At 39.2% G+C, this 23,983-nt stretch overlaps 5 protein-coding genes across 8 annotated transcripts; 1 reads left to right on the top strand and 4 right to left on the bottom strand.

Moving 5' to 3' along the window:
* The first annotated feature begins 1,674 nt into the window (after nucleotides 1–1,674).
* Nucleotides 1,675–5,440, top strand: LOC103322156 (Major facilitator superfamily protein). 2 transcript variants are annotated; one of them, XM_008224042.2, is made up of 5 exons: nucleotides 1,675–2,257; nucleotides 2,796–3,044; nucleotides 3,191–3,408; nucleotides 3,577–4,157; nucleotides 4,333–5,440. In XM_008224042.2, exons 2-5 carry the CDS (start codon nucleotides 2,807–2,809, stop codon nucleotides 5,207–5,209), a joined length of 1,914 nt encoding a protein of 637 aa, XP_008222264.2. In that variant the 5' UTR covers nucleotides 1,675–2,257; nucleotides 2,796–2,806; the 3' UTR covers nucleotides 5,210–5,440. The 2 variants fall into 2 exon arrangements, with proteins under 2 accessions (XP_008222264.2, XP_008222265.2); XM_008224043.3 differs by having other exon boundaries at nucleotides 1,675–2,239.
* A 608-nt stretch (nucleotides 5,441–6,048) lies between these two features.
* LOC103322157 (E3 ubiquitin-protein ligase At3g02290-like) lies at nucleotides 6,049–8,078 on the bottom strand. Of its 2 annotated transcripts, none has more exons than XM_016792121.2 (4): nucleotides 7,855–8,078; nucleotides 6,793–7,460; nucleotides 6,511–6,620; nucleotides 6,049–6,349 (listed from the first exon to the last, which is right to left on the bottom strand). In XM_016792121.2, the coding sequence occupies exons 2-4, from the start codon at nucleotides 7,343–7,345 to the stop codon at nucleotides 6,323–6,325; spliced, it is 690 nt and encodes a 229-aa protein (XP_016647607.2). In that variant the 5' UTR covers nucleotides 7,346–7,460; nucleotides 7,855–8,078; the 3' UTR covers nucleotides 6,049–6,322. The 2 variants fall into 2 exon arrangements, with proteins under 2 accessions (XP_016647607.2, XP_008222267.2); XM_008224045.2 differs by having other exon boundaries at nucleotides 6,793–7,448; nucleotides 7,855–8,077.
* A 766-nt stretch (nucleotides 8,079–8,844) lies between these two features.
* Nucleotides 8,845–10,109, bottom strand: LOC103322158 (uncharacterized protein At4g14100-like). Its single transcript, XM_008224046.3, has 2 exons — nucleotides 9,563–10,109; nucleotides 8,845–9,133 (listed from the first exon to the last, which is right to left on the bottom strand). Exons 1-2 carry the CDS (start codon nucleotides 10,050–10,052, stop codon nucleotides 8,931–8,933), a joined length of 693 nt encoding a protein of 230 aa, XP_008222268.1. The 5' UTR covers nucleotides 10,053–10,109; the 3' UTR covers nucleotides 8,845–8,930.
* A 640-nt stretch (nucleotides 10,110–10,749) lies between these two features.
* NEF1 (no exine formation 1) lies at nucleotides 10,750–16,046 on the bottom strand. The gene is made up of 4 exons (XM_008224047.3): nucleotides 14,492–16,046; nucleotides 13,331–13,902; nucleotides 13,015–13,234; nucleotides 10,750–12,643 (listed from the first exon to the last, which is right to left on the bottom strand). The coding sequence occupies exons 1-4, from the start codon at nucleotides 15,716–15,718 to the stop codon at nucleotides 11,294–11,296; spliced, it is 3,369 nt and encodes a 1,122-aa protein (XP_008222269.2). The 5' UTR covers nucleotides 15,719–16,046; the 3' UTR covers nucleotides 10,750–11,293.
* A 3,585-nt stretch (nucleotides 16,047–19,631) lies between these two features.
* Nucleotides 19,632–22,577, bottom strand: LOC103322161 (indole-3-acetic acid-amido synthetase GH3.17-like). Of its 2 annotated transcripts, XM_089047305.1 has the most exons (5): nucleotides 22,422–22,577; nucleotides 21,846–22,214; nucleotides 21,649–21,750; nucleotides 20,686–21,530; nucleotides 19,632–20,425 (listed from the first exon to the last, which is right to left on the bottom strand). In XM_089047305.1, exons 2-5 carry the CDS (start codon nucleotides 22,145–22,147, stop codon nucleotides 19,839–19,841), a joined length of 1,836 nt encoding a protein of 611 aa, XP_088903431.1. In that variant the 5' UTR covers nucleotides 22,148–22,214; nucleotides 22,422–22,577; the 3' UTR covers nucleotides 19,632–19,838. The 2 variants fall into 2 exon arrangements, with proteins under 2 accessions (XP_088903431.1, XP_008222270.1); XM_008224048.2 differs by having other exon boundaries at nucleotides 21,846–22,549.
* Between the last annotated feature and the right edge of the window lie 1,406 nt (nucleotides 22,578–23,983).

Below are 23,983 nucleotides of genomic sequence, written 5' to 3' on the forward strand. Positions count from 1 at the left end.
GCTTTCTATTTTGCATTCCCTTTTTGTAAGTTTTCTCTCCAAAATAACTAAACTCAACCTCATTTAAATTATGTTTAGTCTTAGGTTACTTGTGAGTCTAAGTAGTAGTTAATAAGTGTCTTTCATCCAAGTCTCTGTGTAACGACCTCGTTCTTACATTCCTATACTACAATTGGTTCGTGCACTTGCGAGAAATAGATAGAGTAAAATATGTCCAACATTTTTCTAAAACAAATGTATGTGGGATGTCATTTATTTATAATGATATGTATTGACAATCCCAATTGCTAGTGGATATACTTTCACTAGTATCACTGTAAGAAAGAAAAAAAGAAAAAAAATAAATAAATAAAAAGCTACACCCAACAAGAAGACCTTAATATTACTTTTGCAGCAAAGCTAGCTCTAGGGACGCAGGGCAATTTGTACCAGTGTATGATGTGAGGATTTTGAAGGTTTTCAACCCTTTTGTCTTTCAACCAAACCATATCCATAGCATGATCTTGTCATTTTGGATTTTGTAATCCAAAGTTTGTCATCTGCTTCTTGGTAAGCCAATAATAAAGTTGTAGTTTTGGCTTATGGACTATGTTTCCATGGGTATCTCTGAAGTTTGAGGATCAAAACAAAAAGTTGGCTTATTTGGTGGCAGCGTTTGTTTCTTGGGTGAGTTGGAGTGCAATTGAGAGAATGTTGGACCAGCATGGTTGTCGCACATGATGTAAACTTGATATTACCATCTCTTTTTTATTTGGCCAAAAAAGAAAAAATTTCTGGAGTATCATCTTGATTTTGAGTTAACCTCCTAAACACTTTTTGGTTTTTAGGTTTATGTGGGTTTTAGTTTTGAGGGCATTTGAGTCTATTTAACTGAGTTTTTAGCTATTTTTGATTTTTTTTTTATATAAATTAATATTTATGAAAATATAAGGTAAATTTTGGCTAGTTTCAATAAAAACTCTTTTTTTTATTGAGGCGAAAGCAGTATGTAACTTAACACGACACAAATTATCATATTGGGGACTATCTTACAATGTAACTTCGCGATATTAAAAAAATCATCCTTACCGAAGATCATTAATATGAGAAATCAATCATCTATTTGATTATCATCATAATACTTAGTATTTTTATCAAATAAAACTTGTGTATCTATTTATTCAATTATAATTAGATGATTTCTTCATTTATGATTTGGCTCATTTTTGTTATAAATGATCTTAGGTAGGGCATTGAAAAATAAACAATTTGAAATATAAATTACATTCTTGATTCTGTCTAAAAAAGAGTTTTGAGTTGTGTTAAGTTACATTTAAAATGCATTTGAAAATTTCTTACAGCGATGATGATGACTTTTTACCTAAGTATTTATGTAGCGGTAGATAGAAACTCAATTAGATTAGGGTCCAATTCCGAACTTTCATAATTTGATCACCCTAGTGGAGAGCTTGATCGATCCCATTTTGAGTGCTCTAGATAGTAGAGAGATTAAAATAAGAGTGGTGATTTCCCCACTTTAATTTTATTCACTTACACTAAGGAATGAGTTATTTGCATTATTTTTTTTTGGGTTGGAATTTATATTTGATTAATTATTGATGTCACATCAAACCCTATCCTCCAACTTCCATCTTCCTTTTTGTTGTTCTTCCTTAAAGACTCGGTTGAATTGAGTTGAAACTTGACCCACAGCCTGGCCACTCTTAAATCCTGTTTGGTGGAACAGAAAGTGAACTAGGAAAAAGCAGCTGAACAGAGCAGACCATACGGCATTTAACCATACATCAACACCTTCGAAAGATATCGATGGCTACCCATATTTTTCACGTTCAAATGCCAGATAGTACAGCTGAAAGCTGTGGGGTGTGGTGATCAAATTCAAAACCAAGCTAACTAGGCTAGTTGGGTTTAAATGATATGGAGAAAATGAAGCTGTACGTCCTCTCATTCAGCAGCAATTGCAGTGTGGCTGTTTCACACACAACCTCCAACACAGTTGGCCATTAAATGCATCCTCTAATCTCTCTCTCTGTATTTTTATTTCAAATCTTTTTAGTACCATTTATTGCCTTTGGATCCATTTCTATAGATCTTCACGTGTTGGTTGGATCTTCTTTATTATTGCCGCTTCCCTTTTTGGTCTAAAATCTCATCACTCGCAAACCCACAAGGTTAATTCTTTCTATCTACACAGTTTCAAGCTTCAATCTTTCAGACAGTTCCTCATATGCGCATAAGGGTGAGAATTAAAATCAGGGTATGATGGGGGGTGTGTTATTTTCTGTTTTTAAATTGGTTGTTCATGAAATATGTAGGACTTTGCAGGTTCAACAGTTCAGAGATCATGCATAACATGCCCTCTGTATGACAATGAATCAGCCGTATATGATTTTTTTTTCAGTAGTACTTTGTTTGTTCTTTGTCGTTTCATTTGTTTGTGAGTAGAATTGATGATTAGTTTCAAAGGGTTTGGAGACCATGCTTCACATATTCACATGTTCTGTTCCCTCTCTGTAATCCACTCCCCTAGAAAATGGAAAAGATTTCAGAATGTTCCCAAAACTCTGTATTTTCAAGTTACCATGGATTGCTTGTTTCTCAAAGTGGAGGATTATAGTATTTTAGGTGTGAAGAAATTGCTTTGTTCTAAGCTCTAGAGTTTCATGATTTCATCTTTGTTGTTCACAAGAAACTCTTCATTTTTTTTGTTGTGTAAACCTACTTTAGAGTTTTGATATTCATTGTATATAAAGCATATACCATAAAAATATTGTGGTTGTTGGGGATTCCTGCAGGGAGTTAGAAAATGGGAACCAGAGAAATTAAATCACCTGAAGGAGGGCTAGTGACACCAGCTAGTTTAGATGGAAATCCTGACTCAAATCACAGAAAGAAGCTTGGACTTTACTTCATTGAATCCGATGACAGACGGACGGCTTTCGGACGGGGTTATACTGGAGGAACTACACCAGTTAATATCCATGGCAAACCTATTGCTGATCTTTCAAAAACGGGTGGTTGGATTGCTGCCTTCTTCATATTCGGTAAATAAGCATAATTTTCATATTTTGTTTCTGTATAGTTCTTAATTCGGTTGCTTCCAAAGTTGAGGGAAAAGAAATCAATATCCTCTTCCAGCTTAGTCCAATAGATTGCATTGATCACAATCAAAGTACTTCTAATTTCTCCAGAAATGAAATGGCAGAGAGAATGGCTTATTTCGGTCTCTCAGTTAACATGGTGGCCTTCATGTTCTATGTTATGCATAGGCCCTTCAGCAGTTCATCAAATGCGGTTAACAATTTCCTTGGGATATCACAAGCTTCCTCTGTCCTTGGTGGGTTTCTGGCTGATGCATATCTTGGCCGATATCGGACAATAGCAATCTTCACAACCATCTACCTTGCGGTAGGTAGCCATATATGAACATATGAAATGTTAACAAGTAATTACTTTTCCAATCATATGCTGAAGCTACAGAGTTCTATATACTGGTCATGCTATGTTGTCTTCAATTAAACTCAATAGTGAGCTGATAATTTCCACATTTTTCTTTCTCTATTTGTTTTCATGGAGGGCTTGACAGGAATAACCTTATGTGCTACAATGGACATTTTGGCGCCAAAACAAGACCATTGTGATCAGCTGGCCCTCCTTTTGGGCGAGTGTGAGCCTGCAAAACCATGGCAGATGATGTACCTATACACTGTTCTCTACATAACTGGATTTGGAGCTGCTGGTATAAGGCCATGCGTTTCTTCTTTTGGGGCAGACCAGTTTGATGAAAGAAGTAAAGATTATAAGTCTCACCTGGATAGATTTTTCAACTTCTTTTACCTTTCTGTCACCATTGGGGCAATTGTGGCCTTTACTGCGGTAGTCTATATCCAAATCAAACTTGGTTGGGGATTTGCCTTTGGGTCACTGGCATTAGCTATGGGCATATCAAACTTGGTATTCTTTGTTGGTACCCCTCTATACAGGCATAGACTTCCAGGAGGCAGCCCTCTAACGCGCGTTGCTCAAGTTTTGGTGGCTGCATACAGGAAGAGGAACGCGCCTTTTTCTAGCAGTGAGTTGATAGGCTTGTATGAGGTTCCTGGAAAACAATCTGCTATAAAGGGCAGTGGAAAGATAGCTCACACCAACGATTTTAGGTATCTTTTCGTTTACTTTTTACTGCTCTTTCTGAGTTAGATATGTGAGATCATTTTAATTCCTTGTTTGTTCCACACTAAATCCTACTTTTGGCTTTTCAAAGCAAAACTTATTAACTTATTATTATGTTCCGTCTCTTCAGTTGTATAACATCTGATGTTTTCTGTGTTGCAGATGTTTGGACAAAGCAGCTCTGCAGTTGAAGGAGGATGGTGTAGACCCAAGTCCTTGGAGGCTTTGCACTGTGACTCAAGTAGAGGAAGTGAAGATCCTTTTGAAACTTATTCCAATACCAGCTTGCACAATAATGCTGAGTGCAGTCTTGACAGAGTATCTGACTCTCTCAGTCCAGCAGGCATACACTTTAAACACCCATATGGGTCAACTTAAACTCCCAGTAACATGCATGCCAGTGTTTCCTGGCCTCAGCATATTTCTTATACTGTCCCTCTATTACTCTACATTTGTCCCGCTGTCTCGGCGCATCACCGGTCACCCTCATGGAGCTTCTCAGCTTCAGAGAGTGGGCATAGGCTTGGCAGTCTCAATCCTATCTGTGGCATGGGCTGCAATTTTCGAAAGGTACCGAAGAAATTATGCAATAGAGCATGGATATGAGGGTAGTTTCTTAAGTCCAATGTCAGACCTCAGTGCATTCTGGTTGTTGATCCAATATTGCCTCATTGGCATAGCTGAAGTGTTTTGCATTGTGGGGTTGCTAGAATTTCTATATGAAGAAGCCCCAGATGCCATGAAAAGTATAGGCTCCGCTTACGCTGCTCTAGCCGGGGGTTTAGGTTGCTTCGCAGCCAGTATATTGAACAGCATCATCAAATCTGTCACAGGAAGCTCAGAGAAGCCATCTTGGCTGTCCCAGAACATTAATACTGGCAGATTTGATTATTTTTACTGGCTGCTCACAGTTTTGAGTGTCATCAATTTCTGCGTTTTTCTATATTGCGCACATAGGTACAAGTACAGGACAGAGCAGGGGGTTAAGATGGAGAAGCAGATTCTAGCCAACATAAAAGAGCAACCCCTCAGTGGATAGATAAGCATTAATGGGATGAAATGTCGTTTTCCCACTATATTCCTAGCTTTCAATTTTGCTACTTGTTAGAAAAAAAAAAAAAAAAAAAAACCAGATTTACATGTAAGCAAGTGTTTAAGCAATCAGGAATTACTGTTTGTGTTTAGCATCATAGGTTGGTTATTTGGCAACAAGTTGTACTTGCATCTATTTGTCACTATGTCACCAGAAGGTTACTTGTTTTTCACAAAATATTCAATTTGAAGTGCGTATAACTATAGGAGTAAGGGTATGAGGATGAACCAATCCCCCTTAAAGATTGGTTGGTCCAATGGACCAATCGCATTCAATTTACTGCTGCCCACCCACCTTTTTTAGTACAGAATTACAGCTAAAATTTGGTGTGCATTATAAAGAAAAAGAAAAAAGAAACAAGAAACCTACCATTGTCTACAAGATTTATAGGACAGCTACTTGATTATGGGAAAGTATCATTAAATTGGCAGGGCCACTGGTACCTAAAACTTTGATCAGCTAAACAATCTATTTGTAACCATATGTTATGTTTGTGCTCAAATGCCATACTTGGAGCTTGTGCAGACCAAAAAGATAAATACACCCAAAGGATCACAAACACAGCTTGCAATGTCAATGATACTATCAAAATCAACAGAACAGATCTGAGACAAACAGCTGTGGGAAAATAAAGGGTGAAATAACTCTTGCACCTTTTTTTTCATGTCAAATCATAAGAACTGCAGGCAATACAGAAATTGCCTTGATTGCTTTTCCATGGTAGAAAGATTTATTAATTGGTGAAGGCTTGAGAACTTTCCATCACAAGCAGTACAAGCAAGAAAGAAATGGATGGCGTGAGCCCTTCAGATGTTTTCATAACAATTATGTTACAATCACTTAATAAGGTTCCACACAGATCTGTGGAGGTTCTATACAACAAGTAAGATAACCAACCATGAAGCATGGAGAAACACCACAAGTATTACAAACTAGTGACACAAAATGAACAATTGCTTCCCTCTATGCAACCCTTTATAAACATGACAACTTTATTTACAGAAACTCATAGCCGCTCCATATATATTTGCTCTATTGCTTTGAAATCAGAGAGAAAAGTTAAGGGCTTTCACAGAATTCCATTTCCTGACAATCCAGAAATGAACAGTCAAAGTATGAATTACTAAGGAAGTCTACTCTTAATTTAGATAATGTAAGAACTGCTGCAAAACAACCGTGCAAAATGCCATAGGCGCACATTTCATAAGAGATAATTGATCTATACTACATTTCACAGTCCAGCTTACCTTGCCACAAATTGGACAGCTCTCACTTCTTTCCAACCATTCATAAATACAGCCAAGGTGAAAATGGTGAGAACATCTTGTTGTGATTTTAGGATTTTCTGTAGTGTATTCTGCAAGGAAATAAATTAACTATTATCAATATAGGAAAGAACCAGTCAAGCAAGTATCTTTATATTTTGCAGCACCAACATATATTATGACTTCACAATGATAACTTAAACCATATACTAGCAATGCCCACTGGTTATTAGCTATCCTATGACATTTGCATATTTAGATTACCATCCAGGCATGTAGGGCAAACATCTTCATCTTCAGATGAGGGTTGCACGAAAGTTAGTCCATATGCCAGTTTTGTTGCCAAAGCCTTTTCCGAGGTCTCAGATTGGCCAAACTTACAATCTTCTTCATTATCATCTCCATTCCATTTCTTCCCAAAACCCAGGGACTCTGTGCCAGAACTGCCTCTTCTCAGTTGTTGCGCATCTTCTTGCAAATGAGTCATTGACTTATCGCGCCTAGAGACCAATCCATCACGCTGCAAACGCGAGTATCTTTGATCAGCATCAAAGGGTGATGGCCTGGACACTGAGAGCTGAGTATCATTCAAGGAATTATTCGGGAGTGCTGTGCCTACTCCGGATGATACCAAAGTAGCTCCTGGGACAGGTGATGAAGGTGGCCGTCCATCAAGCCTTTGAAACGGTGCACTATACCCACTGAATAGCTGATGGAAGAAGTATCTTAGGCATGTGCAATGCCTATATACTGAATTGCTTGGAAGAGCATATTCTTCAAAGTCCTCACTACAAGGACAGCAGCAAAGAGCACCCATCTCTATGCTTTTCCAATAAATACCAAAGGGTCCACGAAACGAATTGCAAAGACAAATACTATACTTTCATCACCAAGGCGTCTCCTCCAATGTATATGAGTTCCTGGAGTTCAATCTTTTCAAATGTCAGCAAAATACTGAGTGATGCCAAAAACAATAAGATAAATACAGCACAGGGAAGAATGCTTTTCTCTTCCCACACCATCAATCTGTTGATGGTGTGGGAACAATAATAAATACCCACTTAAGTAGCCTTCAAGCGGAGAAGCCCCCAATTGAGAGACTCCCAAATGCACCCATGCGTATACATTACATAATATAAAAGAAGAGCATCAATCTTTGACACTTACGATGATCCAGACATAGTTTTAGCTGAACAATTGATTATTCATTTACATTACTGAACCTTGCACAGAAAATTTCAAGAATTGCAGTAGAAACCCAGAAATTTCTAGGGTTTTCAAATTGGGAAAGCAAGTAAAGGTTAAAAATTCGGAGCTGCAGCGTACCTTGTGTTGTGCTGTGGATAAGCGATTAGATTGCGAGCGATGAAGATCGTCTGATCAGAAGAAGGTAAGGTAGGGCTTAGGGAAGACGGAGACTTGAGAGTCCACGCAAATGGTTTTTGGTTTTGGGAACATTATAGAGTGGTAGGCTTAAAGCCTCAAACAGCGGAATAGATTATTTATGATGAAATTGAGAAGCTTCTTTACTCTGCTCTTTAGTATTTCTACCATATACACACAGCGATTCTATGGATTTTCAGTCATCATGACTCATGGGTGAAATGTATAGGGACCAGCCATAATTAGTAAAATACGGATCTGGAATAATACGTCATAAAATACATACATTTGATATTTTTTTTATTAAAAAAAAATACGATACCCAAATACTTTAATAATTTTTATTTGTAATTTTCATAAAATACAAATAATATGTGTATTGTTGAAAAATAAGCACACACAAAATGTATATTACACGTGAAAATCCGTATGTTAAGTGTGAAATTTGCAAATCTTACATTTGATTTTAAACGCCGCATATTATTAACTCACTAGGGGACCAGCCTTGTGATAAAAATTTATTAACACACATAACATTTAAAAAAATAAGGCAAAAAGATGTGGTCGTGACTCGTAATGCAATAAAAAACTAGGGATTGATACAATTGAAAATTGGAAAGAGAAATACTACAAGACCAATAACCGGTTTGTTTCTCGGTTAAGTGAAAAAAAGATTGAAAGAAACAAAAATCGTCAATGCTACAGAATATAAAACATTGAATAGAAAGATGGATTGGAATGAGTTGTTTTGTTTAGGTAGCTAGATATGATAAACTAACATTCATTGAACGGATTAGGTACAAAACCACGACAAAAGAATACTGATTTCGAAGGCTTGATGTCCAGATTACACTTGGCCAAATAATACGATGAGGGTGACTCAGTACCCCTTAAAAACTGAAGTCGAAATCGATTCAATGCTGCTTAACTTAATTAACTATAAGATAATTTATTTTTATATATACAGGCACGGAGTACCATCGGATCACAGGGGAACAAAAATTACAGAACAAACAGCATTACATATTGAATCCCAATTGATTTGAACCTCTGAGAAATCCAACCATTGAAGAAGCACCACCACCAGTGATGGAAAACTCTGCTTCTGGTTCTGGTTGTGGGTGAGTTTCAGTTTTCTTATCAAAGCAGTATAAAGGGGCTTGCCATTTGGCATCCTCAAGCACTGCCCCAACCTCAAATGTCATCACGTGTGCCTCCCTCCCTGCACAATATTGATTTCACATTATGATAGAGGAACAAGAAAATTTCAATTTGCAAACATGTTCTTATATATAGGGTTTTTGACCGAAAATGATCCCCATCCATTGCTCGAGTATCATTTTGATCCGTGAACTAAATTTTTCATTTCAATAGTCCTCCAATTGTGTCCATCCCTTCACAGCAAAATTAAAGAGAAATCCTGTATGCAGCTTCCATGAGGTGCTTTTTGATCCAAAATGAAAAAGTTAGTTCATGGACCAAAATGATACTCGAGCAACAACAATAGTTGAGTTGGGGGAGCATTTCAGTCAAAAACACTTATATATGATATAATTGCAGAAGTGGCATATGAACTAATTAATTATTAAAACAAAATGAAAAAGTTAGAAATTGCAAAGAGAAATTATTAGTTTATTAGTGTGTGTCACACCTGTGTAAAAGACCCAATGGACAGGCCTCTTGGTAGCAACATCCTCATAATACGAAATGAAGTCGGCCTTCTCCCAAACATCGCAAAGGAACCCATCCACGTGTCGGCGACCCAGATACTTGGCTCCGTCGAGCCAGTTGGGTCGGAGAATACCCACTTCTATCTGGACGGTTCTGCACTCTCTGGCGGAGTCCAATGTGTAGAAGAAGGAGGTTCCGTTGTTCCACTCGAGGTCGTAGAGGACCGAACCCAGCTGGTGCTGGATGATGTTGAAGTTTCGACCGTTGGGCCAGTCGTACCAGAGGTCGATCAGCTGGAGGGTTCCGGTGTAGTTCATCACCAAAATGGAGTGGAATTGGTGGGGCCATGGGGTTGGCGATGGGTCTTCGTCTGAAATCGATGAGTTGCAGGGAGAGGCATTGAGGAGGATGAGGAGGAGGATTGCGACGGAGGAGGTGGTGGTGATGGCTTTGGCCACTGAAGAAGCCATTGTTGTTTAAAGAAGGAAAGGACGCGTGTGGTAGATGACGGTTTTCTTCTTGATTGCATTTGTATCATCCAATATAAAATAAAATGAGGCGACGTGGCTCTAGTTTGGGTGTGCATAGTAAAGCCCATTGGGCCCACGTGTGTGTCCTTTCTTTTTTAATTTTTCAGGGGTTTGGTTAGTAAAAAAATTTGACCCAAAACACAGTGAATCTGAGCAATGGAGAGTTTCAGCAAGTTTGACCCAAAAAAATTTGCAGACTACAAGTTTCTGTAAAACAATCAAAATATTCCTCTGAGAATCCTTTTTTTCCTGTTTCTTTTCATCGCAACCTCCAGTGAATGATTAACCACAGTTGCCACTGGCACCAGGTGTATCAAATTCTATTAAGCTACTTCAGATTTATATGTTCGAAAAAGGTTGGTGCCTCTGAAAATTATTGTTTTAGCACTTCTCATCAAATTTAGAAAATTCTATTAAGCTACTTCAGATTCATATGGTGAAAGAAACAATTTTTGCATTGAAGTTCATGGTCATACAAGAATCTACAGTCAGGTGATGCTAAGGCAAGAAATGAAAGCCGATGCCGTTGCGAAAGAGTGTTCATGCTAGACTGGCTACTTTTGGTGGGTAAGTAAAATAATTCAGTCATTTTGGGAATTTATGGGTACTTGCTGTTTTTCTTTACCCCTTTTCCATGTATTAGCAAAACGCAATATGCATCCCATTATCTCCAACAAGCACAGTTCAACTTATGAGAGTTTAGAACTTAACAACAATACTAAGTCTACAACAATGTCAAACTATTTCTGCAGTAGGAATAATAATTTCCCTGGTAAGGGCTCAACAATTCATACCTGCACTACTCAAAGGCAAATATCATAACAAGTTTCTACACATAGGGTCGCAGTGCACAGCATCAGACTTTGCTGAAGCTGGTAATTCGGAGCAAATATCCCGCGTCATTTTATATGTCTAAATGCATGTTACAGTCTGGCCAGATGCAAAGGCATTCAATGTGGGTCATATGAGGTGATCAAATAATTAGCACCTTCTTGCTGCATGGCCAAATTGGGAATTTACTGGTTGTGATGACTCAAAAGGCAGATGACAGTTCAGGCAAATCGGCGCACGCAAAATCCCAAAGAAAGGTAAGAACAGGTGAAAAGAAGTGAGAAACAAACCTGAACTTTCACTCCTGATCTGAAAATTGCTAAAACATATTGTACAGAGTGTGTGTTTGTCTAAATATACTTTAATCCTGAGATGTACTGCTGTCTAGATATTAGATACTGGGCCAGGGAATAAATAATTCCTAAGAGCCCTAATATCCTAATCTTCAGCATGTCTGTTATTATGATAGATGGCAGATTAAGGGGCATGGTTATCAATGGCATTGAGTCCGTCTGCTTTGTGCAAGTCCACACAAACTTGTTGAAAAGGATATGGCTGGGGAATGTAAGAACGAGGAGGGCCAAATTCTTGACAGCAAAGAACCAATCTGGACCACCAATTTCCAAGCCCCAACCCACATTGCCATGCCAGATGTCTTCCCATATGCCATAGAGGGCAGTCAGGACTAGGTAGCCTGTTATCACAATTGCAACAGGGAAATACCTTTGCTTGTCCCCAAATCCAGCAACAAAATCAGCGTCCTGGTTGAGAAGCAGCAAAATTGGTGCCAGGAAGAATATTGCACGATTTGAGCCACCTGTGAGATTGACATTCAAGATGAGGCATATTGCAAAGCACATCACAGTAGCAACATTACCAACTGCTGGCATCCAGGCTCCCTCAGCAGACATTCTCTTGATTGTGAAGGATGCAACAGTAGAAGCCCTACGCTGTTGCATAAATCTCATTCTTGAAGCAAAGCTAGTAGAGGTGCTTTGACCAGATTGACTATGCCTGATTCCAGTCCTTTCAGTAGCCTTTTCCCTCATTAATGAGGCAAGTTCAAACTTTATCTCCAGAGCTATCAGCATAAAAATTGCAGCATAAAGACCGAGAAGAGATGTCCTTGCCCCCTCAACAGCAAATAGAGTTGTGAGCTTCTTCTCTTCTTCTCCCATATCTCCAAATCCATTATCTCCGAGGATCATTTTAATTCTCACTTGGCCCTCCAAAAGATATGTCACAGGGAAGAGAGCTACCAGTAAAGCAAACACCCAAGGAAGCAGCTTTGTACTTGAGGCAGATGGAAAATGGGTGAAAACCACAAACACAGAAGCACAGATCATGGTGACAACAATGAGAACATGTAGGAAAGCTGTCTGAAGGAAGTACTCAGAAGATATGTAGATACCTAGAGCAATACCCATAGCTATAGAATAAAACACTCTCAACTCAACCATGTATTTAATGGGTATGACAGATGTAACAGCTGCTAGAGTAAGCAGGATTGCCACAATAAGAAGCCATGATGGCCACATAGGCTTTTGTGCCACAAAGCCATATATGGAGATGTCATCAGCAGTCTGCCGAGCAGCTTTAATTAGGTCAGACCGGTATGTCCATGATACTGGGATCGGTGGTTGCATAAGGATAAACAGCAACCCAGTTGCCACCACCAGCACTAGGCATCTCTTGGCAGACTGCACAGAAAAAGTAGAAAATGATCAGTTTACACGGATAGAACTTACTTGATTATTTAGACCAAAAAAACTTCACAGATCAAGAAAGAATCTGACCACACATTATAGAAATCTGAGGATACGCACTATCAATAACTAATTTGATACAACAGTAGTACTATAAGAAGATATGCACTATCAATGTGAATAAAAAATGCAATGAATCACACATTATAGCCATATATAAACTCTGAATGGGGAGAGAAAATACATAGCTGCCCAAAACTTTAGGTGGGATATCAGATGTAAATACTTTTATTTTCTTTCCATACCTACACAGTAGATTATATTTAAAGACAATGAAAGAAAAGTAAAGAAATAAAACATGTTACCAAGACATGAGAGAAGTGGAGAGCCACAATGGGTACACAAGCCAAGCCCGTCAAAACAATACAGAAACCCAGGAGTAAGCCATCAGATGGGGGTCTTCCATTCCACCACTGGAGGGCTTCAAAGATTGTTTCACGGCAAAACCAGACTGATAAGGTAACCACACCTGCATGTGCATAACCTTGCCAAGGTTTCATCTTTGAGGCTGTTCTTGATTTATCCCTGAAAATCGTAACAACCAAAGAATTAATAACGTAGATGCCTTACAGATTAAGGACCTATGAAACACTAAAAATCAAGTGAAAACAGAATAAGTACTTGTAAAGAAGCAACGGTGGCGTTACAGCCAATAATAGAATAGCTGACACCCAAACGACAGACTTTGATGAAATAAGAAGCATAGCCAGCTTAGCTGAATACAAACACGTCAGAATCCATACTGCCTTTGCACCAATTCGACGATCCAGAGATAGTCTTTTCACCAAAGCTAAACCCACAAATGTTGTCACTATAACCATGTAGCTTGGGTACATTACATCATCCTCAAACCCATAATAGTATATGCCAGAGTAATTGAAAAACCGATTCTCAATGTGCATAACAAGCAATGCATGGCCAATCAACCCAATCTCTATCAAAAAGTGAAGTTTTGAAGGAAGTAGCGCTAGACCAGGAATAGACATGGCCAAGACAACATTCACAATTACAAGTTTGCAGAAGGATTTCAGGGACATGCCTGCCATCCAAATATTTAGATCCCAGAAATTATGAACTACAAACCATGTGACCACCAAGCTCCCAAGCACAACAAAAGCAAAATATGATGAAACACTCTTCTTTGTGAAAAACCGAGCCAAATAGAAGCCGGCAATCGAAGGCAGCGGAAGGAACTGCAAGACAATGGATGACCAACAATTATTACTTGTTCAACGTTTAAATTAGAGTTCGAGGCACATAATAATGCATTAAACTCATAAAGTCCCCTTTCCAATAACAAGCATATTCGTACAACAATACAATATTCAAGGTTTGGTGAATTTTGCCTAAATACATTACTATCATCAAGTTTGTAAGACTGCACCACCACGCAGGTAACTGGAGTTTTCACATACTAATGAAACACAGTATCACTCATGCCAAAACTTCATTTAGAGTGATGTTCAAAGATTAAATATTGATACACCAATTGTGATTCTTTCTAACCAAGTACAAACAGAACGCAAGCTCATACATTACAATTGCACAAAGAAACATCAAAATGGCATTTTGCTTGTTCTGAACTATGCCAACAAATTTGACAGCACAGTGAAAGTCCCAATGACGGACTTAGTCGCTTGCAATGTTTTATTGTCTAGTCTAACCATGTATTCTGCAAACCCTTTCTCACAACAGTAGCTATCATTTTAGGCTACATAGCTAAAAATGCATGTATGTTTATAGACATGTAAAATAGAGAAGCTAATGAGTGGAAATGCATACCAAAACAGGAAACCCAACAACGATAGCTCCAGCAACACTAACTACAACAGCCAAAGCAGTGAAAGCCATGGAGCTGAAAGCATCAGATATCATACCCAACGCATAAGCACCAGCTCCAGCTGCACCTCCGAGCATCGTAGTTGTCACCAAAAGGTAATTCAACGGCGGAGGCACCTGAATGTACCGCCCAAACGAATGGAAAACAACTCTAATCTCCAAACATATCACCACAACAACCAAAGCAACGGCACCGTTCATCACCTGAATGCCGCGCAGCTGGTTCGGATTCTTAGTGACCCACCAGAGCGCGCCCCGGGTCGAGGCGTAGAGCTGGAAAAGGAAAGGAATGAAGAAGAGGAGAAACAGATCAGAGACTGCTGCCGCGGATGAGAATACAATGGAGTAGTGAGAGGCGATGTGGAAGAGGAGGGGGAAGAAGAGGACAAAAAGAGTGTGGATGCAGCTCTCCAGTGGGGTGAGGATGAGGTTTTCATCAGGGACCTCGCCGCCATGGTACTTGAGGTCTTGCTTGGTTTTGAAAGAAGAGATGCGAGGAATTGAGTAGAGGTAATAGAAGAGGCAAGAGAAGGACATGAGGTAGTACGAAGCGTTGGCCATACCGACGGCGGAGATGGTGGCCCAGGTGAACAGGGAGGAGGCGGCGAAGGGGAGGCAGGCGAAGAGAAGGCGTTCGAGCGCGAGAACGATCGAAGGGTTCTCGATTTGAATCCACTTGAACTGGAGCGAGACCCAGACGCCGATGAGGAAATTGGTCTCGGCGCAGAGGAAGGCGGCGAGGGCGGCGAGGGGGAAAGAGGAGAAGGTGGCGCGGAGGGAGGAGCTGAAGAAGAAGGCGATCTGGGAGAATACGAGGGAGAGCCAGACGCCGAAGAAGGCACCGGACTTGAAGTTGAGGGCGTCGACGATGTAGGAGACCATGAGGCCTAGGGTTAGGGTTGCGATCACCGGCGTGCCGCCGAGGTCGATGAGGAAGGCGGCGCAGGGGACGAGGGCGACGGCGATTCGGGCGTTGTGGGCGAATGTGGAGGGCGAGAACCGAGAGTTCTTGAGAGATCTAGAAGGACCGCCTCCGCCATTGTTGAAGACTGAGTCGCTGGGGCTGTGGCTAAGGCTAGGGTTTGGGGAGCCATTGCTCAAGGAGGAAGTGCTCGCCGAAGTGGTGATGTACGGACGGAAGAACCGCGGTTGCAGCTCCGGCGGCATCATTTTCGCTCGCCCGTGGCTTGCTTCAGCTTCAGCCTCTCTCTCTCTCTCTAAATTTATTTATCTATTGTTTGTCCCTCTGAGGACTGTTGTTGTCTGATCTTCCTCTGAGAGAGTGTGCGTTTTTGTGTGAGAGACAATTCCGGCTTCCGAGTCACTGATCTTCACTTCATTTCTTGTGTTAGGTTTGGGGAGGTTTTGGAAATGGAGGTCGTGACGTGTATTGGGCGATTTCTAACCGTTGGATCAGATCCACCGGAGGCTGTGGCTGCAAGTGCAGGCTACAAATGGTGAGGGTGAGTCTCCGTGACTGTGCGGCGTGCGCCAGCTGCTACTGCCAGTGGGTGTTAAATGGGCTTTTGGAGAGCGCCAATACGGGCGCTGGTTAGGTAGGACTTTTCTCCACGGATTTGACTCTGTTGTTTTGGGCCAATCATACTTTGGACCCAATAACCCGCCATTTTGTTTGACTAAAATAACCCGCCAAATTGTAGTCCACCGTGCAAAATGATATTTCTACTCTACCCAAATGATTTGGGCTATATTGACCTTCAAAAAATAATAATAATGTTTTGGGCTATTCCAGCCAAAAAAAAGAATAAATGATTTGGGCTAATAGTATATAGGACCCTATTATATACCTATAACCAAAATGATATTTAGTCATGATGTACAATAATAACTACGTAATTAATCATATGGCTATTAAGTACCCCTCATTATAACCTATTATTACAGTCGCTTTGATGCATTGCACTCCTTAGTCTTTTTCTATGTGTTTGTGTTGTTATTCGACTGGCTCAATGATTGGCAAAGGCCAAGTCTGAGCCCAATATAAGTTCAAGTCCAAGTTTAAGCCCAACGTGAGATCTTTCTTCCGCTCATTATAACCTCACCCCTCATGATAATCTCTCTGCATTCACTTTACTCTAGTGAAATACATATTACATACTAATGGACGTAATTTGAAACTCAAATTGAGTTGAGTGAACTTATAAACACTAGTATTTTTTTGTGTGATTGTAAATTTTATGATTTAACCTGGTTGATCCAATTCAATCCTATATCGAAGTGACATAACCCCATCCCTATTTATCACATACTTTACTATCAGCCAAATTATACAAGTGAGATGATATGTGGAACCATCAAGGACCCATGCTCATAGTCCTTTCATTTTCTCAACATGGCAAAATGACATGACCTTATCCCCAAAGAGAGCGCAGCCAGGAAAAGTCCCAATCTCAATTCTATTTGCATGCTCTGCCATGAAGGCAAGGGGGAAGGGGGGGTGGGGTTGCAAGGCTATAGAAAGGACGCACAACCTTCTGGGTTTGAGTCAAAGACAGCTACAGAGCCTTGTCCTCTTCTCTCCCAAAATGGATCCCAACGTCACTCCACCACACGTGTGTCTGGCTGGTGTGATCTTTCTTCATGGACCTCTCTCTTTACTAGCTGCCAAACGCCAACCACATTCATTCACAATATGTGGGGGGGGAGTGACATCCATCTCATTCTGCCTTAGACATTCATTAATGCATCTTACTACCCCATTTTTAACAAAATACGATTACTTTGCTTGTGTAAGTGATTGTGAGCTGTTAATTGACGTGTGATTCATATTGAAACCCGTATTGTCAATCAATCGTTGATTATTACACGTTAAGTCATTATGATTGTGAGTTTTTAGTTGACGTGTGATTTATGTTGAAATCCATATCGTTAATCAATCGATGATTGTTGCACGTTAAGTCGTCATGATTGTGAGTTGGTAGTTGACGTGTGATTCATGTTGAAACTCATATCGTCAATCAATCGATAATTGTTGCACATTAAGTCATGGCGGTTGATTAAAATGTCTCCTTCCATTCCTATCCATTTTAAACATCCAATCACTGTTGTATTCTTCCTTCCATTACAAATATCAATATTCTTTCTTCATTATTGCTTGCTTTTCTTTCTATTAGTTCAATTTCTTTCAAAACTTCCCAAGAACAATGTTAGAGATGTCCATTCACCACATTTGCCATATCAGCCGCCTTATGCCTAACTTGATACGTATTTAGGACAGGCAGGATTGGGTTACACAAAACAAAGGTTGTCATGTCATGTCAGCTTGCTCTTGTCCATGCGCAAATGCATGCATGAAAGACTCAGACCATAAAATGCCAGGTTAGAAAATACAGTTCAAGTAAATTAAAATTTCCATTTGTGCCTAAACAAATAGTACATACAGATTGATTGCATCATATTTCATTAATGTTTCTCCACACTGTCCTCATAAATAATAGAAAAAACAAAACAGAAAACACCGCATATTTAATTCAATAATTTTTTATTTTTTATTTAATAAATACAAGCGATAGTCTAAACTACAAGGGGATGAGATTTTTCATACATACACTACCAAGGTGCCATGAAGATTTGAACTTAAGACCACTAATCTGCAAATTACTTTTTCCATTAGACTAGACCCCGTCAACTAATAAATTAATAATTGATAGTTTTAGCTAGCAGCCTAGCAGAAACTTTGAAATGAAAAAGAAAGAACAGAACTTTATAACCAAAGCGAAGAGGAGAGTGAGATGAGTGTCCAGGCCCTTCCCTCCTCTGCTGCAAAATGGGGTAGAGCTGGTGGTGGTTAAGACCACATGTTCCCCATTAAATGTAAGAGAAAGATCCAAAGGCCTTGGCTTATACAGACTTATATGCCCCCATTGCTTGTACAGTTCCTTATGTCTCCTTGGGTTGCTCTCATTGTCCCCTTGGCTATCTCCGTGGTCGTTTTTCCAATCTCTGCCTAATTTCCCACAGGCGTGGCTGCATTTTAGCCTTATTTTGCCTTCACCACTGTTTTATTCTTTTTAATTAAAAAAAAACAGGAGAAAAAAGAGAAGGGGGCTCCTATTTTGTGATTTAAGATATCTTGTAAGAGGACGTGGACGTCAATTCGATTGGTCATACTCGTACTGGTGCCTCTGCTTCTGGTAGTATATGTAATATGCATACCCTTTTCAAGAGTAGGCTAGCTATATGGAATATGGATGTCGATTTACTTGTCTTTTAGCATGAGAGGAACAGCCTGGGAACGCCATGATAATTGAGTTCTGTAAAAAGAATTCTCAACTGCTTTCCCTTTCCATTTTTTTTTTCACACAAACAATATTTTACTAAACTATGGGAGGGGGATTCGAACTCGGGTGCATAATGGAGAGTACGTCCGCTCTAAACTTGGCTAAGCCCATGTCTGTTGTTTTCCCTTTCCATTTATGTCCATGTTTTTTAACTGAAGAAATTAGTACATATAAATTAGTTTTCCCATTAAGAAAAAATAGGAAGTTAGTATATTAGTGTGTGAAGTGATTCTACTGCAAGGAAATTAGATGATGTCTTGATTCTTGAATGAGCAGAGCACTGATTGAATCTGCCAAGCTGCCAAATTTATGTCCATATCAGATATTTGTAAGAATATTAGATGACAGAACACATCTGGTGCTAACTTAAGCAAGCTAATCAACTGGTTTTTTTCTTTCTTTCTTTTTTCTTATAAAGAAACAATTGGGCATATCAGTTTGATCCTCTAAATGTTCTGTTTCATGTTATTTTTAATTTTCTTGATGTATATTTATCCACCTGATTTACTGGAAAACGATGGTATTCGAAAACGATAATTGAACTCCGTTGTCTGATCCCCTTTTCTTCATGTGAATCATTAAATGTTTCCCTGGACTACTTAATTAGCATGTTTATATATCACTTTCCTCATGTGTTTGTACTAGTCCCCTACAGCAATGGAAGTACCTGTTATGCCTGAAACTGTACTAATTTCACTGCCATGCAAGCTTCATATGAATTATGAACCAGACTTTAGTACACAAGGGACAGATTTGTGGTTTTACAATCAGAGACAGAAGTGTCTAAAAGTACTCTAATTTTAATCCAAATCCAACATACACAATGAGAGGGAAAACACAGAATGATATTAGAACTTCTACAGATCAAATCATAAATGGTTCTTAGTACAATGCTAGGGAAATTAATCCTGGATGGCCCACATAATGCCAATGCCAGAGTCTAAAAGAAGACCAAAGTAAATTTCACCATGTTTTTTTTTTCTTGTCATTTATTTAGTCTCCATTCTAAATGGCTCCCAGAGAGGAGTTGATTTACTGAAAAATCTTCCCACCACCCTTGAATCCAAAATCTTAATGGCTTCCTCAGATTTAATGCACCTGGGTGTCTTGTATTGGTTAACAGAAGAGCCCTGAGACACAGAAAAATCCATGAGTGCATCAAAAGCTCCATGCTTCACAATTCTTATCTCTAGTGGCCCAATTGAATTGTCCTTTCTCCTGCACCTCCTATACACAGAGTCCAGTGATTCTTCCACTGTGGAGCAGCATTGCTCCATTATATTAGTGTCAAGCTCTATGAGGTCATTTTTTTCTTTGGTTTTAAGCTCCCAAAACAGTACATAATGGCCCGGGATTGAGGAAGTGTCTGCGTAGCTTGTGTATTCGATCAGGAGGAAGCCAAGGGGATCCAGGAGGAGCTTTGCTTTTGTCACTGCATTTAAAAGGTCTTCTTCATTGGTTTTGTCAGTGTCAATGCTTAAAACCACATTTCTCCTGTGCATAAATCTGAACTGAGGAGCTTTGTTGTGGAAACCAGTCACCATTAGAATGTCACCAACTCTGTACCTGTATAGGCCTGCATACAAGGAAAAACAAAAAAACAAATAAACAAAACAGTCTGACAAATTAGTCTGGTGTTTCAGAGAATAATGTGTTTAATCAACTATGATGAGGTGAGTTGGATGGTGAATTCACAGTTGGGTAATGTAGTTACAATGGTAAAAAAATTCTTTGGATGTTTGAGTCTTTGAGATAGGTTGGTTTTCTTTGCTTAAGAAATAAAACATAAAATACATGAAGCATGTGGGTCAGATCTAAAGATAGGAAGTAAAATACCTGTAAAAGTTGTGACGACAAGTTCGTAATAGTGACCAAGCTTCACATCCACTAGATCAACTGTTTCTAGATTTTCCTTTTCCTCCTCCTTTATGCAACTTTGATCAGAAACACCATTGCAAAGGGCTACCTCTTCATGGTGTTTCTCCACAGGTAGGAACTCAAAGTAGGCCATGTTAGGAAGGAGGGTGTAAGCAACATCATGTGGCTTGCTTAGTGGGTTGAAATTGATCCCAAAATAGCATTCAGAGGAAGCATACATTGTTGAAATCAAAGGCAATCCACCAGAATAGAATTCAAGAGTTGGGATATATTGAGCCATGGACCCTGTGACTATAACCTCAATGTACTTTGTTCTAGGCCAAAGCCTCTTGACTATACCTTCCCATGACTTGTTATTAAACTCATGCTCAATCAAATTGGCCAAATCTGGATTTGGTTTGCTAAGAACTAAGGACACAGCATTTCTGCAACTGAGGTCAGTGATCCAATCACTGACATGACCTGATCCTATGTTAGAGCACAACTCCTTCCAGTGGTCCTCTAAGAATTTGATAGCCCTTAGGAAAGCGGATGCAAAAACCGCACCCACCCTCAGGACTTCATCCCTCTGAACTAAACCACAAAGTAACTGGCAGTACATGCTCTGCTTGCTGTCTGAGCACAAGATGATCTCATCTGGGCTTGTGTAGATGTTGTACCGGTTGAAAGGACGGTTTCGGAAGTTACTGCTCTTGTAGTAGCTGGTTAGGACAGGCCTTGCCACCAACCCACAAGGAGTACTAATTTCTGGTTTGATAAACAAGAGGTACATTCCTTTTCCCTGGTCCAAGCCATCCACATACCTGAAATTCAGAATAACAGAATTGCTCAGTTTCCTTGTTTTCACTGTTACATTAAAATAGAACCATCAATGAAATTTAATATGACACAACAAAAGGAGAAAAAAACTAAGCTTCTCACTTGTTCATCACAGGCACAAGGAGATTATAAAAGAATGTCTTTCTGTCCAAGTCTTCAACAGTTGAAGGCATCATCTTAGGCTGCCCTCCTGAAGTTCCAGAGCTGCAAGGGAGATAACTAATTACAACAAAATTCATGAAAAAGAAATTGTATTTTTTACTATATAGAAAATGAGCTGTGAACAATATTTTCCGCACCTTGTGAGGAGCTCAGTGATTTTTTGAGCTGAGATGATATCTGATGGCTCTCCATTCGCAATTCGCTCGATGTAAGGCTTGACATCTTCATAACTCACAACAGGAACTTTCTTCTTGAAATCTTTCCTGTCATAGTGGCCATTGAGAAAGGCACTGAGATATTCTGTCTCTGCATTTTTTGTAAGTATCTCTTCTAAAACCTGTTGCTGTACTTCATATGCATTTGTTGTCAGGTCCTCCAAAAGCTTCAAACCATATTCATTGTCATTTGGATTATAGCTGGGAATCATCCTTGGCAACATTAGGAAGGAGAATTAATATGCAACCTTTGGTTCAGAGGTGGCTCTGGGACATGTTATTTACTGAGAGCTGTTTGGCACACATGCAAAGAATGGAAAAAAAAATTAATTGAAGTTGCAGGCTGATTGATCAGAAAAGACCTTGAAACTTTTAGAAAGGCAGACTCTCTTTTCCTTTTGAACTGAATTTTATAATTTGTAAAGTTGCCTTGCAGAAGGGGAAAAGGGAAGAAGAAGAGTGAAAATACTTAAACAACAAAGGAAGAGAAAGTGCTACATATTTGTATGAGCCATTGTCTTATAATACAAGGCTTCTGTCTGAATGTGTTTCTGTGCAGCAGCTGATAAGAGGGGGTGGAGGGAAATGATTAAATAACAGATTCTGGAGGGGATTTTGGGAAATGGTGTATATTCAAACATCTTTAAAATAAGAAAGAAGGAAATGTAAGGGAAGTTGAGGCTAGGGGAGGTCCTACACACGTGGCCTTGTCTGGTAAGCTGATGAATATATTTATAAATATAAAAAGGTTGGTCAAAACTACCTTCAATATTTTTACCTCTTTTTCCTACAGCCAATTATATAAAATAATTATTTTTTTAGAATTTCAAACTCAAATCAACAGCTTGTATATATGCTTAAGATAAGCTTGGTCTGCGTTTAAGCATTCAACCACAACTGCTGCCAAGGACCTAGCTATTAATTGTCTAGTTAAACAGATGGAATGAAAAATAATTATTTATTTAATTTTTTTTTTTCTCAGCAAAAGGAGAATAAATTATAACAAGAAGACCCTGCAAGAAGAATAGGACAATGCCAATCAAAACAACAATCATGCAGATGCTCACTTTACAGCTTTATCTGCAGAGAGACACAGAGATTATTGTATCAGGAAACATCTTTTCAAGAGGATGGCTGATAGATTTTAGTCATGGTTTGATAATTTTGGCAGACATTATTTTGGTGGCATTTATACATGAAAGCTAATGATCTGCATGATAGGCTGATTATGCTCCAGAACAAGAGGGTTTTTTTCTTTGGCTGATACCATAAACTGATTTCAAGCTCACAGAAGCTGCCCATAGGGTGATTTGGAAGTTTCCACCACCAGGCATATACTTGACCCACATAAAGACTTTTGTGGCTCTAAAGAAAATGAAATCTTTTCAGGCTAATGACTTTGTTTCCTCATTGTTTTCTCAAGTCAATATCTCATTCCTAATCTAATACTAGGAGGAGGTGCTTAAGTCACTATATTTCAAATATTACAACTGTGTAACAATATTAAAATCTATGTACCCTCTTCATCTATGTTCTGTTTTAGCCATGAACACAAACATATCAGGTGTATTATGAATAGTTCAATCCTGGGGAGAAAGAAAGGGAGATTGGCATCAACACGATAATAACGTGCGGACGTCCGGATGAGAGAATAACTGTACATATATATATACGTAGACAATGTCTACAACGGTAGTGAGTAGTGAATCATATGTCATTTCAAGGACCATACTCTGAAATCACCAAAATTATGATTGGGCCAACCAATGGAACAAATTTTTCAGGATCCAAACTAGTAAAGCCCCATGCAGAGCCGGTCCATTGATTTTGGAGGCCCTGTGCAAATATGGATGTCGAGACCCTATATATACAAGTAGGAAAAAAAAAATCCATATAGAAACAAAAATTTCTGATACGGGAAGAACACATTCGGAAAGAGTTTCCCAGAAAAATTTCTTTAGTCACCCTTCCAAATCACAGAGCTGATAAATTGATTTTCCAATTTCAATGTTTGGTGAATTCTCATGTGAATAAGGGAGGGAGAAAAGAACTATGATTTT

The sequence above is a fragment of the Prunus mume genome, linkage group LG2 (genome assembly GCF_029339155.1).
Source record: "Prunus mume cultivar Tortuosa linkage group LG2, ASM2933915v1, whole genome shotgun sequence".
Lineage (NCBI taxonomy): Eukaryota > Viridiplantae > Streptophyta > Magnoliopsida > Rosales > Rosaceae > Prunus > Prunus mume.